The sequence below is a fragment of the Sporisorium graminicola genome, chromosome SGRAM_5 (genome assembly GCF_005498985.1).
Source record: "Sporisorium graminicola strain CBS 10092 chromosome SGRAM_5, whole genome shotgun sequence".
Taxonomy (NCBI): domain Eukaryota; kingdom Fungi; phylum Basidiomycota; class Ustilaginomycetes; order Ustilaginales; family Ustilaginaceae; genus Sporisorium; species Sporisorium graminicola.
The window spans coordinates 216,457-229,123 of NC_043735.1; the positions used below are offsets into that span (position 1 = coordinate 216,457).

At 58.3% G+C, this 12,667-nt stretch overlaps 3 protein-coding genes across 3 annotated transcripts; all 3 read right to left on the reverse strand.

The window, feature by feature from the left end:
- Positions 1-144: 144 nt before the first annotated feature.
- Positions 145-2,781, reverse strand: EX895_004825 (uncharacterized protein; the record flags this gene model as incomplete). Its single annotated transcript, XM_029885419.1, has 1 exon — positions 145-2,781. One exon carries the CDS (start codon positions 2,779-2,781, stop codon positions 145-147), a length of 2,637 nt encoding a protein of 878 aa, XP_029737985.1.
- An 801-nt stretch (positions 2,782-3,582) lies between these two features.
- On the reverse strand, positions 3,583-5,062 carry EX895_004826 (uncharacterized protein; the record flags this gene model as incomplete). The annotated part of the gene is made up of 3 exons (XM_029885420.1): positions 3,583-4,287; positions 4,360-4,554; positions 4,655-5,062. The coding sequence occupies 3 exons, from the start codon at positions 5,060-5,062 to the stop codon at positions 3,583-3,585; spliced, it is 1,308 nt and encodes a 435-aa protein (XP_029737986.1).
- Positions 5,063-5,549: 487 nt separating this feature from the next.
- EX895_004827 (uncharacterized protein) lies at positions 5,550-11,846 on the reverse strand (the record flags this gene model as incomplete). Its single annotated transcript, XM_029885421.1, has 1 exon — positions 5,550-11,846. One exon carries the CDS (start codon positions 11,844-11,846, stop codon positions 5,550-5,552), a length of 6,297 nt encoding a protein of 2,098 aa, XP_029737987.1.
- Between the last annotated feature and the right edge of the window lie 821 nt (positions 11,847-12,667).

Sequence of the window (12,667 nt, forward strand, 5' to 3'; positions counted from 1 at the left end):
AATCACTGTCACCTTTTCTTGCCCTTTATGAAATGTCAAATCTTTCCCACAACCCACACTCACACGGGGTAAAAGCTCGAACACAGTCCGTGCATTCTTAACACATCAACATCTTGAGAGTCTTTCCCCTTCCGCACCGCCTCGTCATTCCTCGTCCGTCCTCGTCAACGCTGCCAACCCTCCCCTCGCAATCCCACCGGACCACACCCGCTTGAGACTGCGCACCGGATGCTCAGCTGCATCCACCAGATTGTACAGCTGACCAGCCAGGTTCGACGACGTGCTGTTACTCTGATGCCCCAGCCCGGACGGATGGTGGCTCGAGTACTGCACATAGTGCTGCGACGTGTCGGACGTGTTGCGACGCTGAAATCCCGGTCGGTTGCCGCCGCGACCGTCGCTGATACGCGATCCAACGGGACTGTTGGGTGCCGTCTTGCGCCCCCACCTTGAGCCGCCCACCTGTGGTGAGTTCGGGGCGGCATTCGCACCGACACTGGCACTCGTCTTGGCAGGCGGCACGTAGCGGCCCGAAGACCGCACCACCCGTTCCAGACCTTCCCGCATCGGATCGGCGTAGCGGCGTGTCACCACGTGCGAACGGTGAACGGCAATTGCGTTGGTTGTGATGGCAATCGCGCGAATCAGTCCTGGATCCACGAGCTGGACCGAGTTGGCACCGAGCTGCGACACCGGGTGGCTGTCGAACACATCCGCCTCTTGCTGCAGCGCCGGCACGTCCGTGGGATCCAGCGGGAACGGATCCGGCGACGTGGTGGTAAGCCCGTGTATCAGATGCAACGGCGTCGAGTTGGGCCCGCCAGCAGCAGCAGCCGCTTCGGGCGTCACCAGTCCATACTCGGTCTGCACGGGAGGCGGTACAGCTGCTCCCAGTCCGGCAGCATACGCCAGTGCAGGTGCCCAGCTCGACTCGAAGTCCGCCAGATCCAAATTCGGTCCCAGCAAGGCATCCGACAGATGGCTCTTCTCGATGGGCGGGCCACTGAGTCCATATCCCATCACGTAGCGGATCATGCGCCGGCCAGCTCCGTCGCCGTCCTGACTGTCGTGCGCCTGCGAGAACATTTTCGAATAGACCGAGTGGGCCGGCACCTCGATCGCATGGGGCGCCTCGGTCGACGCATCCTTGACAAACGTCGAAACCACCGGCTTCTTGTACTTCTCCAGTAGCGGATTGTATGCCTGCGCGCCACGTTGTGCGGTGCCGTATCCACCGTGCCCGTGGTCATCCATAGAATCGCGAGCTAGGCGCAATTTGGCGGCGAGCTTGGCCGCATCGGCCGCAGTGAGACTTTGGGTGCTGGTAGTCCTTCGGCGATCGCCGGCCGTGTCCTTGCTGGATCGCTGCTGCTGGTGCTGCGAGCCGTGCCCCAGAGTGCCCGCGGCGATCTGCGTGGTCGTAGACAACGGCGACGGCATAGCAACATTGGAATGCAAACCCCTGCTCGAGGCGGCCTTGTGCAGCGTCTGAGACCGGCTGTCGAGAGATCCGTGTGGCAGTTGATCGAGTCCAACGGGTGCACTGGTGCTCGACGTCATGGCGCTGACGCTGCGACCGCTTCGACTCGGACCTGCCAAGGGTGCCAAGAGATCGCCACGATCCTCGTGTCGTGCCCCGAGGCGACCGGCTAGAGCATTGTGTGTGTCGAGCATGGGTGGCGCTGCGGCCTGCGTATCTCTAGAGAAGAGGGGGAAGCGGTTGGAGAGAACGGACGACTTGGACCGCACTGACGATGGCGATGAGACGGGTGGCACCGAGGAACGAAGCGTGCGGTTCGAAGCGTTGGAGGAGACGCGGTGATGGCGCGCGTGGCCGACGGGATCGAGCGTGAGTGCAGGGCCGCTTCGATTCGCAGCCTTCTCGGACGACGGTGAGGTTTCAAGTCTGAGGGAGGACAAGCTTTGGTCGAGGGCAGCAATCTGTGGCGAAGTTCGGGACAATGTGGCCGAATCGTCCCTGCGATGATCAACCAACGTCCTCGAAGTATCTTCGCGTGTCAACTCAGCAGGAGGCGCGACCAACCTGGATGACGAGGACGGAGACTGAGCAGCGCCGGCCGCCTCAGCAGCCTCAAAGGGTCTACGCTCGGGCGTAATGTGACCGTTCTCAGGCTCGAGAATCTTTGCGCTCGCCCTGGGTGTGTTGGGCTGCTGTGGGAACGACTCCTTGCTGGGTGCAGGCAAGGTGGAGTTGGTCGAAATGCGCTTGAGATTAGATGGGCGCTTCTTGATGCCCAAGACGAGACCGCCGTCGTCTCCGGGGCTGCTGGATGGCGAAGCGTTGGCGCTGTGATCGCTGGGTGTGTTTTCAGCGCTGGCACTGGTCCAGCCGTCGTCGTCCGTCCTCTGACTCTTGCCCTTTCTGCTGGCTGGTTTGCGGCGTCTGCTGCTATGGCCATCGTCGCCAGCAGTCATGCCGAGATAAGTGTAGGATTTGGAGCGCTTGTTGCTGAGATGGGAGCTGCTATCCCTGGAGCGCTGCAGACGGTCAGTGGACTTGTTGCGACGGGCCGCGGCGGCCTCTTGCTGAGCTGCTGGTGCTGCTGCATCGTCGTCGTCGTTGTCGCCGTTCCGATCATCGTTAGGAGAGCGATCGCGGCTGCCGTTGGCTGGCGCGGCATTGGAAGACATCATGAGGCTCGGATCGAGGCGACCTCGAGCGCCACCCAGCCTAGAGGAGGAGCCACGTCGAGCCAGCTGGGTGGAAGAGCCCGACGAGGTGAGGCCGTGCGACGAACGGCGTCGCGACGTGGTCGCCATAGTTGAGGTGACCACGTTAGAATGATGCGCGAGTTCAGAGGTAGTTGTCAGCGGTCATGCCAGAGCCAGCTGCCAAAGGGAAGCGTGACGATTGCGCACGACGAAAGGCGAGCCTGAACGGAAGCGCTTCGGTGTGTGCGTGTAGCGCTGGGTGACAAACCTCTACCGCCGTGACTGCTGCGAACTGGTTGGTCGAAGATGTAAGGCGCCGATCTGAGGCCGAGACGAAAGTGGGTTGAAGTTGTCTGGAGAGGACCAAATGAATCGAAGAGAAAGGAGGTGAGATGAGGAAGAGAAGAGGTTCAGGGAGAGAACTTGCAGATTGCGGTGGAGGGTGGAGCGAGACGAGTGAGAGAGAGAGACTGACAGAACCAGGTTGGAAATCGCAGTCGTCAGAGCGAGCCTTTCGACTGTGTGGTTAATTTTGACTGAATTGCTAGCGACAAGATCCAGGCTGGCAATCCGGCACATCGCTTCCAAAACGGCTCAAAGGAATCAATTCACCCACAAAGCGGCGCTGGTCCAAAGCGTGGAGGGACAGGGTCCTTTCTCTCTGTGCTGCGCTAATTGGCCAAATAAAAATGAGGAACGATTTGCTTGGCTGCAGCAGCGCAGCGCGTCTTTTTCGCCAGGAGAGATAGCGATTTCCCCCTCGGCTTCGCATGTCTCTCAATCTCAAAATCAGGAATCCAATCTCGACACCGCCGCCGCCTCCAATTCCGGCTCTCGAGCTTTTTCCATATTGCCAAGATGCAGTTCTGCGTTTGTTCTTGATCTCGTCGTCCTCGCCAACATGTCTTTTCACTGAGAATACACAGATGGTCTGTCCTCCGAACCCTGCAAGTGCTGGTCTACACAGCGTGCAATCACCCATTCGAGATGGGAATCCCTGAGGCAGAGGCTGCAAATGTCGTCTATAATGCACTCGACTGCACTTGCGTCGGGCCATCCGTAGAGTCCGTCATCGACGTCCTCCTCTTCCTTCCCATGCATTTCTCCTACGTCGGTTAGCTCCGTCAGCTCCATTGGCTCCGTAAACGGAGTAGACACCTGTCCCTGTCCCTGGTAAACGCCGACAAGGTTGTCTAAGCTTGAGCCGAACTCGGCTGTCGAATACTCGGTCGTAGGTGTGAAGGTGCTGTTGTTGTTGCTGTTCTCGGCACGCTCTGCATGGACACAGCAGGAGCAGCATGCGGTTGGAGTCTGGGCGTTCCAGTCTTGTCCTTGAGAGTGTAAAGGAAAGCTGCCGCCGGTCGACGGTCCAGCGAGGGGCTGGCCAAGGCGAGACTGTTGCAATTGCAACAGCTTCTCTCCGAGACTTTGGCCCTGGTTTTCGGGCTTCGAGACATCTAGAGCAACATCATTGTTAACCTCCGCCGTCCTGTACGGTTCCCTCGTGACGCCTTGGTTGTTCGCAGAGACGATAACCTCAGCCATTTCTTTGCTCTTGCCCTTGTCCTGCTTTACGGGTACGCTGCGACCTTCTGCCAGCAGCGTACTGTCCGGCTGCGGTCCGCAACGAGATCCCAGGTCAGCTCTCGAACGAAGCACAGGACACCAAGATGCGAGTCGACTCACCTCGATCAGTGACAGGAATGTCTCGGCGTCTTCTTGCTTGGAGAATTCGAGTTGAGCACGCCGGGCCTTGGATGACTCGTGCTCGTCAAGCATCCGGATGAGCACGCACTTGTCCTGACGACGCACAACGACCGCCTTGAGCCTGTGCTCCGTTTGGAAGTAGGCTTTGTTGATGCGCACGAGGTCGACGTCCAGCTACCCGTTCCGTAAAGCAAAATCAGAACACAACGTAGCTTCTGTGGTCAGTATCTGTCTGCTTCAAGTCTCACCCTTCCATACCGGACGGGCCTCGTACCAAGATCAAATGCGATGTCGGCTGCGAAGAGAACGCCAGCTGGCTAGATGCCGCTCTATTACCAAGTCCTCCCAGAGCATTTCCACTTGAAAAGTTGAAATCCTCTTCGCATTCGACGATGATCCGAAGCTGACGGTCCACGCAAGGCACTTGCGACGCGCTGAGAATACTGCCCTGGCACTGTGCATTGTGCGAATGCCAAGGCCTGTCGATGGGTTTGCTGAAGATGACTTTGCTCGAGAGATGACTCCCCGAAAAGTTCTGCCATGGGCTTTGCTCTTGGTCGCACCCTCGCTTACTAGCTCGAGTGTCGTCGCAGCCGCGTTTGAAACGATCGAGCTTGGCTGTCCACGTGAGCTGTTCTGTCGCTCTCAGCATCCTGTAAGCGTCTCTCGAATCCTTGATCATATTCGTAGAGGAAGAGGTTATGAAAGGGCTGCTGCCGATCTGAGAGACGGGGGTGAAGAACGTTGAGGGGCATGGAGCGGAACATGACGTAAGAGGAGGAAGATTGTTCTAGCGTTCGCATCGGTCGCTCCTTCAGCATTGCCCTCCGTGTGAATCGGCTTCCGCACAGGTCGACGGAGACACGCATCGACACTCCTGGCTTGACTCCGAACGACAGCTTCGGGTTTCCCTCGTCACAAGGCTTCGGGTCATCCGGCTTTGAGCTTGGCTTCTTTGTGCCTTTTGTCATGGGCAAGAATCAAGACGGTGAAGGCTCAATCGAGGCCACGATGCAGAGTTCTCGCGCTCGACACTCGCGTGTGTCGGAGAAGCCGCGAATCCGTGTGTGGTATTTATTGACGACCCTTCGCCTGCTTGCTCAATCGGTGGTCGGCATCTAGTGCAATTGAAATAATCTCGATTGTAAGCGACAAGTAGCCTACGCGAACTACAGACCGTCGAGCAGCCTATCCACGACATGATCAAGAATATACGATGTCCAGGGCGCCCTATCAGCGCTTCCAAACGCTGCATCCGTAACAAGACGGATCCGAGCCTTGAGACTTGCTATGCTCTCGCCGTCGTCCATCGAGTCAGTAGCGGATACCGAAGTGCGAATGTGCTCTTTTATTGACTGGACCAGTTCCCGCCCCACCTTAGTACTAGGCGTCTCGCTCGCCACCAAGACCTTCCACACATCACCTACTTCGACTTGGGACAGCATCGTACGTGACGCACCGTCCTGGTCCGCTGCGAGAAGGTCTGTGATAGCGTCGCGGAGCGCGGCGCTGCGGTCGAATAGCGCCTTTGCCTGCTGCTGAGCTCGCCTTCGCAATGTCGCCAGCAGAGCAGGCTGCACCAGCGGCATGTGCTTGCTGGCGTTGGCACCATCTGCGAGCAATCGCGGATAGTGACGCTGGTAGAACTCATCGGCAAATCGCACATCGCGGTAGTGTCGAAGCCAGTCTGGCGACGAGCTCGACGAAGTCTGTTGGAGTTGCACGATGCTGGCGTACGCGGGCAACACATACATCTTGTCCATGGTCAAGCACTCCATCGCGACTGCTCGCATCGACGGTGCGATTGCATCCGTCTCGGCAATACCCTCGACATGCGACGACGCTGAGACGAGGCACAAGCTGCGAACTAGTTCTCGCTGCTTGCCTACATCCAGGAACCCACGCATCGCTTCCCTGAGCTCGGACACGCCTGGACCTACCAGCTCTGTGGCATCGGGCAAAAGATCCATCGGCGCCGTCTCGATCGCACGCGATGACAAGCTTCTGCTCCCGTGCGGATCTGCGAGAAAGTCTAGGTGAGCCGTCTTTCTCTTGACGAACAGAATCTGCGAAGTGGTCGCAGAAGAGGACTTAGCCGCCGGTGCTACTAATGACCCAGATGACCCTGTGCGATCGGACACTGTGCTGCTGTCCATACTGGCTGACCAGTATCGGCTGGTGGCGGTCTGGATCGAGCCTGAAAGCAGACGATTCGGGAGAAGCAACGGTGTTGATGCATGCCAATCGCTCGAAGCCTTGCCATCGGATGTAATCTTGATTGGCAAGCTCACGAGCTGATTTGTCTCGATGTCCGCAGCGATCAGTAGCCTTGGCTCGATGGCGAGATACCAAAGGTGGCGGAAAGCTTGCAGATGGGCGCGATTGTCGCCGCTCCAGCGTGGGAAGGGCGGCAAGAACGAGATCAACAGAGCTGCTATCCCCAGATCCGATGTGCCCAGCGTGAAGCGGCCCCCGCCCAGGAAGAGCAAGCCCAGTGCCATGTGCGATGCCATGTGGCTGCCGTAGCAGACATCGCCTTCGACGTCACCGTGCGCTCTGCGTAAGTGACGGAGCAAGTCAACGTCGCCACTTCCGGCGAGCACCAAAGCGAGTGAGATTCTTGCTTGATCCAGTGCAGCTTGAATAGCCGCCTTGCGAATCTTGGAGAAGAACGAGACCGTTTGCACCTTGACTTGCTTGTCCAGTTTGTGGAGTTGCTGCCAGAGGCAGTCGCATGCTTTGCTGTCCTTGGATCCAGCGTACTTCAGTCCAACCGCAAAGCACGCGCCAGCCTCCATGTTGATCTGCGCCAATTGAGCCGCCTCGGAAATCGTTTTGCCAGCTTTAATTCTTTTCTGCAGCCACGCCGGAAGAATGCTGTGGAGCCAGTCCGCGCTGGGCTGGATCGAGTCCCAAAGGATGAGCGATCGTGCAAGCACGTGGATGAAGTGCACATCTGGTCGCAGCGTGTCAAGCTCCTGTGACGTCCGTGGAGGCGCCATGATGTCGGCGATCATGCGGCTGTTGGAGCGCAGGTACATCAGACCGAATGCAAGGGCAGCAGGTGCGGAAGTCAGATTGACCTCAGGGTCCTCCTTTGGTCCTTGATCAGGCCGCAAGCCGTCCGCTGTCGGGAAACCCTCAGTCGTGCCACTGCTTCCCTTGATGAGGTGTACAAGACGAGCGACGATGCGTTTGTCCGGCAAACTCTTCATTCCATCGCCTCGTCCTTTACCCAAGTAGACAAGGCCGAGCGCTAGGCCCGCCGACAACGAGTATGCCTCGCGGTGCTGCGGCTGGATATTGGGAGTGGGAGACTCCTGCGCGCCGATTTGATCGAGCATCCGTTTCGCCGTCCAACGGTGATTGCTACCGAGAAAGACAAGCCCCATCGCGAGCAAACCAGCGGTCTGCGTGATGGTCGACAGGTTGAGTGGGGCGGAACCCGGCGGCAGGAAAGCGGTGAGCTGCATGCCAATCAAGTGGCGTGCGGTGGGGTCGGCGGTGCCCACGGTCGACACCGCCATCCCGAGCAGGAATCCGATGGTGAGCAGATTGTTGCGCATCTTGAGATACCGAAAGACGTGCACAGGAGTCAGAGAGGGCAGTTGCTTCATCAGACCCAGCCCGTACAAGAAACCAGCATGCCGCGCAGTGACCTGTTCGCCCAGATGTGCAAAGATCCATTTTGAGTCGACGCTGACACTGGTGGCCAAATTGAGCTCCAGCACCGATGCTACGCCATTGTGAAACTCGGGCCAGTCCAGGCCTACCGTTTCGGCCTTGGTGTCCGGTTCGATGGTCGTGCCACGTGGCCTCACTTTGACTGCCAAGCAGATGGGAGGGATGAGCCACTTGTGCGTTGCTGAGAATTGCCGCGATGTCATGAACAGCATGGCTCGCCCTGTAGGAAGCGCTTTAGTACGTTCTCCGATGGCCGCCACAGCAGCATTGTGCTGCTCTGTGATGGCGGTCTCGGTCTGGTTCTCTCCTTCGGCAACGTAGACCGAGTTGAGCGAGTCGGTCTTGAGCATTGCAACGACGTCGCGGAGTCGAAAGTCTCGACTGAAGAGCTGGGCACAGATGGCGTCCAGAGGAGCGTCCTCTGGCAATGTCCTGATCAGCTGTTCGGGTATTTGCCGCGCGTTGGCAGTGCTCAGCAAGTCGCGCTGTGTCGAGGCGTTGACAGCAAGTTCAGCGCGCTGGATCATATGATAGAACTCAGCGCTCTTCCCGCTTGGAGGCTCGACTTGGCAACGCCGGATTGCCTGGTATAAGGGCAGCGAGATTCCAAAGGGCAGCCTCCGCAACGTTTCCAAGTCAAGGCCGTTGCTGATCATGCTTTCGACTACAGTGGCCCACACAGGCTGGCGATGAACACTTGACTCTGCGAAGACGGCAAATGTTCGAAGGATTGCGTCCAGTACGGGAAAGGTGCCAGCAGCATGAGTGATGTAGACGGACGCAGAACTGGTCGCAATCCAAGATTGGAGCGAAGAGACACGCTCACGGCTACCGGAGGCCATATTGAGAAGCACACGATAGAGATCCGTGGGAACACTCTCAAGGTCGTCAACCGTGCGGTTGATTGACGCTGACGCCCTCTCAAGGCTGACATCCGCTGAACCGAGGAAAAGGCGGCAACGAAGCGCTTCGACCCAGGAGAGGCTTTCGTGCCGCTGAGCCACAGCAACGGCGAGACGTGCTACTTTGCCGATGACTTCTTCAGAATGCGAAGTGTCGAGGCGGGTTTCTTCTGCAAGCAGGTACAGCGCCAAAAGTACATGGCCTGCCTCTTCCCGCTCCAATGCGTCTTCTACCTTGGCGCGCACGTCGCCGCTGGGCTTCACAGTGTCGACACTGCTGCTAAGCTGAGCAAGACGGTGCAAGAGCGCATCGTCTCCAAAGAGACTGTGAGCTGCGGGCCACCGGTCTCCTTGGCTGACGACGCTCGGATGTGACGGCGAGGAGCCAAGAACGAGCGAAAGAGCGTCCCAGTCTGCTTCGATAGCTGCGCGTCCGTACCTTGTGAGCGGCCTGACACTCGTGAGGAAACGCGTCTGGATCCAGCTTGATTTGATCTTTGCGACGAGTCGACTGGGAACGGTCTGCGCCAGAACTTCAATTACTTTGGCAGTGGTGGAGCACTTCGGACGAAAGTTGAGGTCGACGTCATTCGGGTCTGGACACCCCGCGGACACGAGCTGCACGCAGCTTTTCGTGCCCGTTGTCGTTGCCCGAAGGTGAATCGAGGTGCCATATTCTGCAAGCCGGTCGCGCGCCAGCGTCAGAGGACCAAATGTGCTGATGTCGAGCGCCACTAAGCCGGACGAAGGCGGTGCAAAATGGAGTTGGAAGGCTCCGTCGGACGACAAGGTGATTACTTCTGTCGAGTCCGACGAAAGTGTCTGGACGGGCACGACAGCAGCGCTCTGGATGACGGCAGCTGCCTGCAGCTTGGCGGGTGCTTTGCAGAAGGGCAGATTCCGATACTTGTCTCGAGATCCGAGGCGCTGGTAGCCGAGGCGGCGACAGAAGGTCTGGCCGATGGCCGGCACCGACAAGAACAGGTAAGCAGCGTCAGGATCGAGACGGTCGAACGAAGCGCTGCTGATTTGCAGATCCTGCAAGCCCTGAGGTGAGCCTAAGTCTGGGATCTTGATCTCCTCCAGGAGGCACACGCTAGCGAAGCTGCGTGCGAAACTGTCCATGTCGGCGACGTGGGCGAGATCGACATCGCCATCGTCGGTGATTCCGTTGTCCGCCTCGATCGCTTCTGCGCGGATCCCATCCGCAGTGCCCGTAGCAATGGTGGACGAGAAGCGAGTCGGGTCAATGGTGGTGTCTAGGCGTGAGAGGTTCATGGACGGCCTTGATTTGACAGCCGAAGTCGAGGTGCGATTCGAGTTGCGGGGGCCGCCATAGGGCGTGCGGGCTGCTACCTGGGAGCTGCGGCGAAGGCGAGCCCCTGGCGTCGGGATGTTCGGTATACGCATGCTCGTGCCACCACCGCCGCCCAATTCATCCATCATGGCATCGTGTGGATATGCCTGGGACTGGAGGCGAAGGCCATCTGCCGTGTGGGAGATGTTGGCCAGTGTGCGATCTCGAGCTTGACTTGCCTGGTCGTCCTTGCGGCCGGTGGACCTGCGTTCGGGGGCTCCTGAGTGCATAGCGCTGATCCGTCGGCTTCGACCACTTGGATCTCTGCCCATGGCGGCGGATGTCATGCCGCTTGTACGCCTGTCGAGGTCGATGCGGGCACTTTTTCGAACGGTAGTTGGGAACCCTCTGCCGAGTGCTATACTGCTGGTAGCACCGTTCGTATCTGACAGAGTGCGAGCGTGGCCTTTCGTGGGATGCCCTTGGTCGTCTAGGCCCTGACTGCCCAACGGCTGCGATCCGGCAGCGCTCGTGGCACGGTTGCTGCCAGCGCTGGTGAAAGCAAGAGACGAAGGGACACGTGCTGTGGAGAGCAGTGTTGGGGTTGACTCGAATGCTTCTGGTCGAGCAGCAAAAGCATAGATTCGGATCGCAGAGTTTCGTACACTCGTGGTGACGATGTAGGAGGGGTAGAACTGACTGTCGTGAGTGGAGACAAAGACGACGACTTCGTCCATCTCACCGAAGGGGGACGCCGGACCATGTGTGATGGGCCGGGGGTCGTTGGAAGGGCAAAGAGAGAAAGACATCTGCGGAAAGCGATCCACAGGCACAAGATCGTCGTAGCATCGAGAGAGATAAAAGACCATTGGCAGCAAACGTGTAGCGTCATGGTGAAGCTGCGATGTAGAAGCCTCGTCGTTGTCGTCGATCATGTGGGAGAGGCTGTAACTCGAATCGGACGAACTGCTGAGATCAGGAAAAGGATAGCCAGAGCGGGATGCGGTTTGCGGTAGAGATGACGGAGTGGTTGGACGTTGCAGCCTCGAAGCGATGCGCTCGTCTTCTGATTCGATCTGGCGTTGGATGAGGAAGCCGACTGGAGCGGGAAAGGCCTTGGAGAAGCGAAAGGGGAGGTCCATATCTACCTGCTCGCCGATACCGGGAAAATGGATGTGCACCGCCTGCTCGAAGAAGACGCATAGCGCTCTGACTGGCGCGTTGGAGTGTTGATTGGCGCGCGTCTTCCCAGGGGCGATCTGTATTGTGTCTGGGGAAGTCATGCTGAAGAGTGTCCAGAAGGATTGCAGCACTGGGCTCGAGAACGAAAAAGTGCGAACCAGCGTGCTGCCTCTTGTCCATGTGAGCAAATTATCCTGCCACCGAAGCTCGTCGTGAGCGCTGGCGTGATGCCCTGAGCCATCGACTCGTTGGCGTTTTGCTGTTGCGGGTTCAGAAGAGTCGGGCGGCGGAGCAACCGAAACCGAGGACCCCAGGGTGGTTGCGGTAGAGCGAGCACGAATCTTGCGCAAGCGTGCCAGTAGCTCGGATGTCTCGCCCTCCACTACGTCGCCGCAGTCCATTGTTGAGACGTGAGTGCTTGCGCGCAAGACTCTCCGTGAGATGCGCTCAGCGGCCGACATGGTTGTGAGGAGTTGGTGTTGCTAGCTTTGCTAGAGCCAGGCCGTGGACTGTCGGCCCTAGATGGATGCCAGCGTAGCCGGAGGAGTCGTGGTACTTCCTAGCGCATGCCCTAATGAGGTTGATGCAAAGGCATCGCTCGGGATGAAAGTTGAGAAGGAGACCCTATGCACTGCCGTCACCGTGGACAGTGTCACTTTTTCGGAGCTGCGAGACGCGACACAGTGGACGAAGAACAACAGACGCCTCTCGCCCTCCACAGGCCCTTTTCTTCTGTCAAATGTTGCCTCTCACGCTCTAAGATGTTAGAGCGAGTGCCTGCTCGCCACCCGCTTGCACTGCCGTAGTGTTCTCTATGTGTTCTCTACGTAGCTTGATTGCTTCCAGACGAGCATTGAAGCAGCAACAAGGCCCGCTTTTCCTGCTCAGCGCCCTGTGTGAGTGCGAAGTCTCGAGCTCAGTAGCGGCAGCAGTAGCAGTAGCAGTAGCAACCATAGAAGAAAAGGGACTTGTCGCGAACGAAGCAGCGCGCTCTCAAGCCATGCAAGGGCTGGCTGCAGATTGGCTTTTTCGAGGCCCTCATCGGGTATCTGCCGACTCAATTTTTGGTGGAAAGGGTGCTTGCTGAGACACTCTGCACGTTTGTGTGGCACTCTTCTGCTTTGACCACCAACCACTTTCACCTTTGCGCCTCCCTCTTTTCGACAGCCCTCTCGATTCCTTTGCACTCTGTCACCCGACCGGCCCACCCGCTTCAACGCTC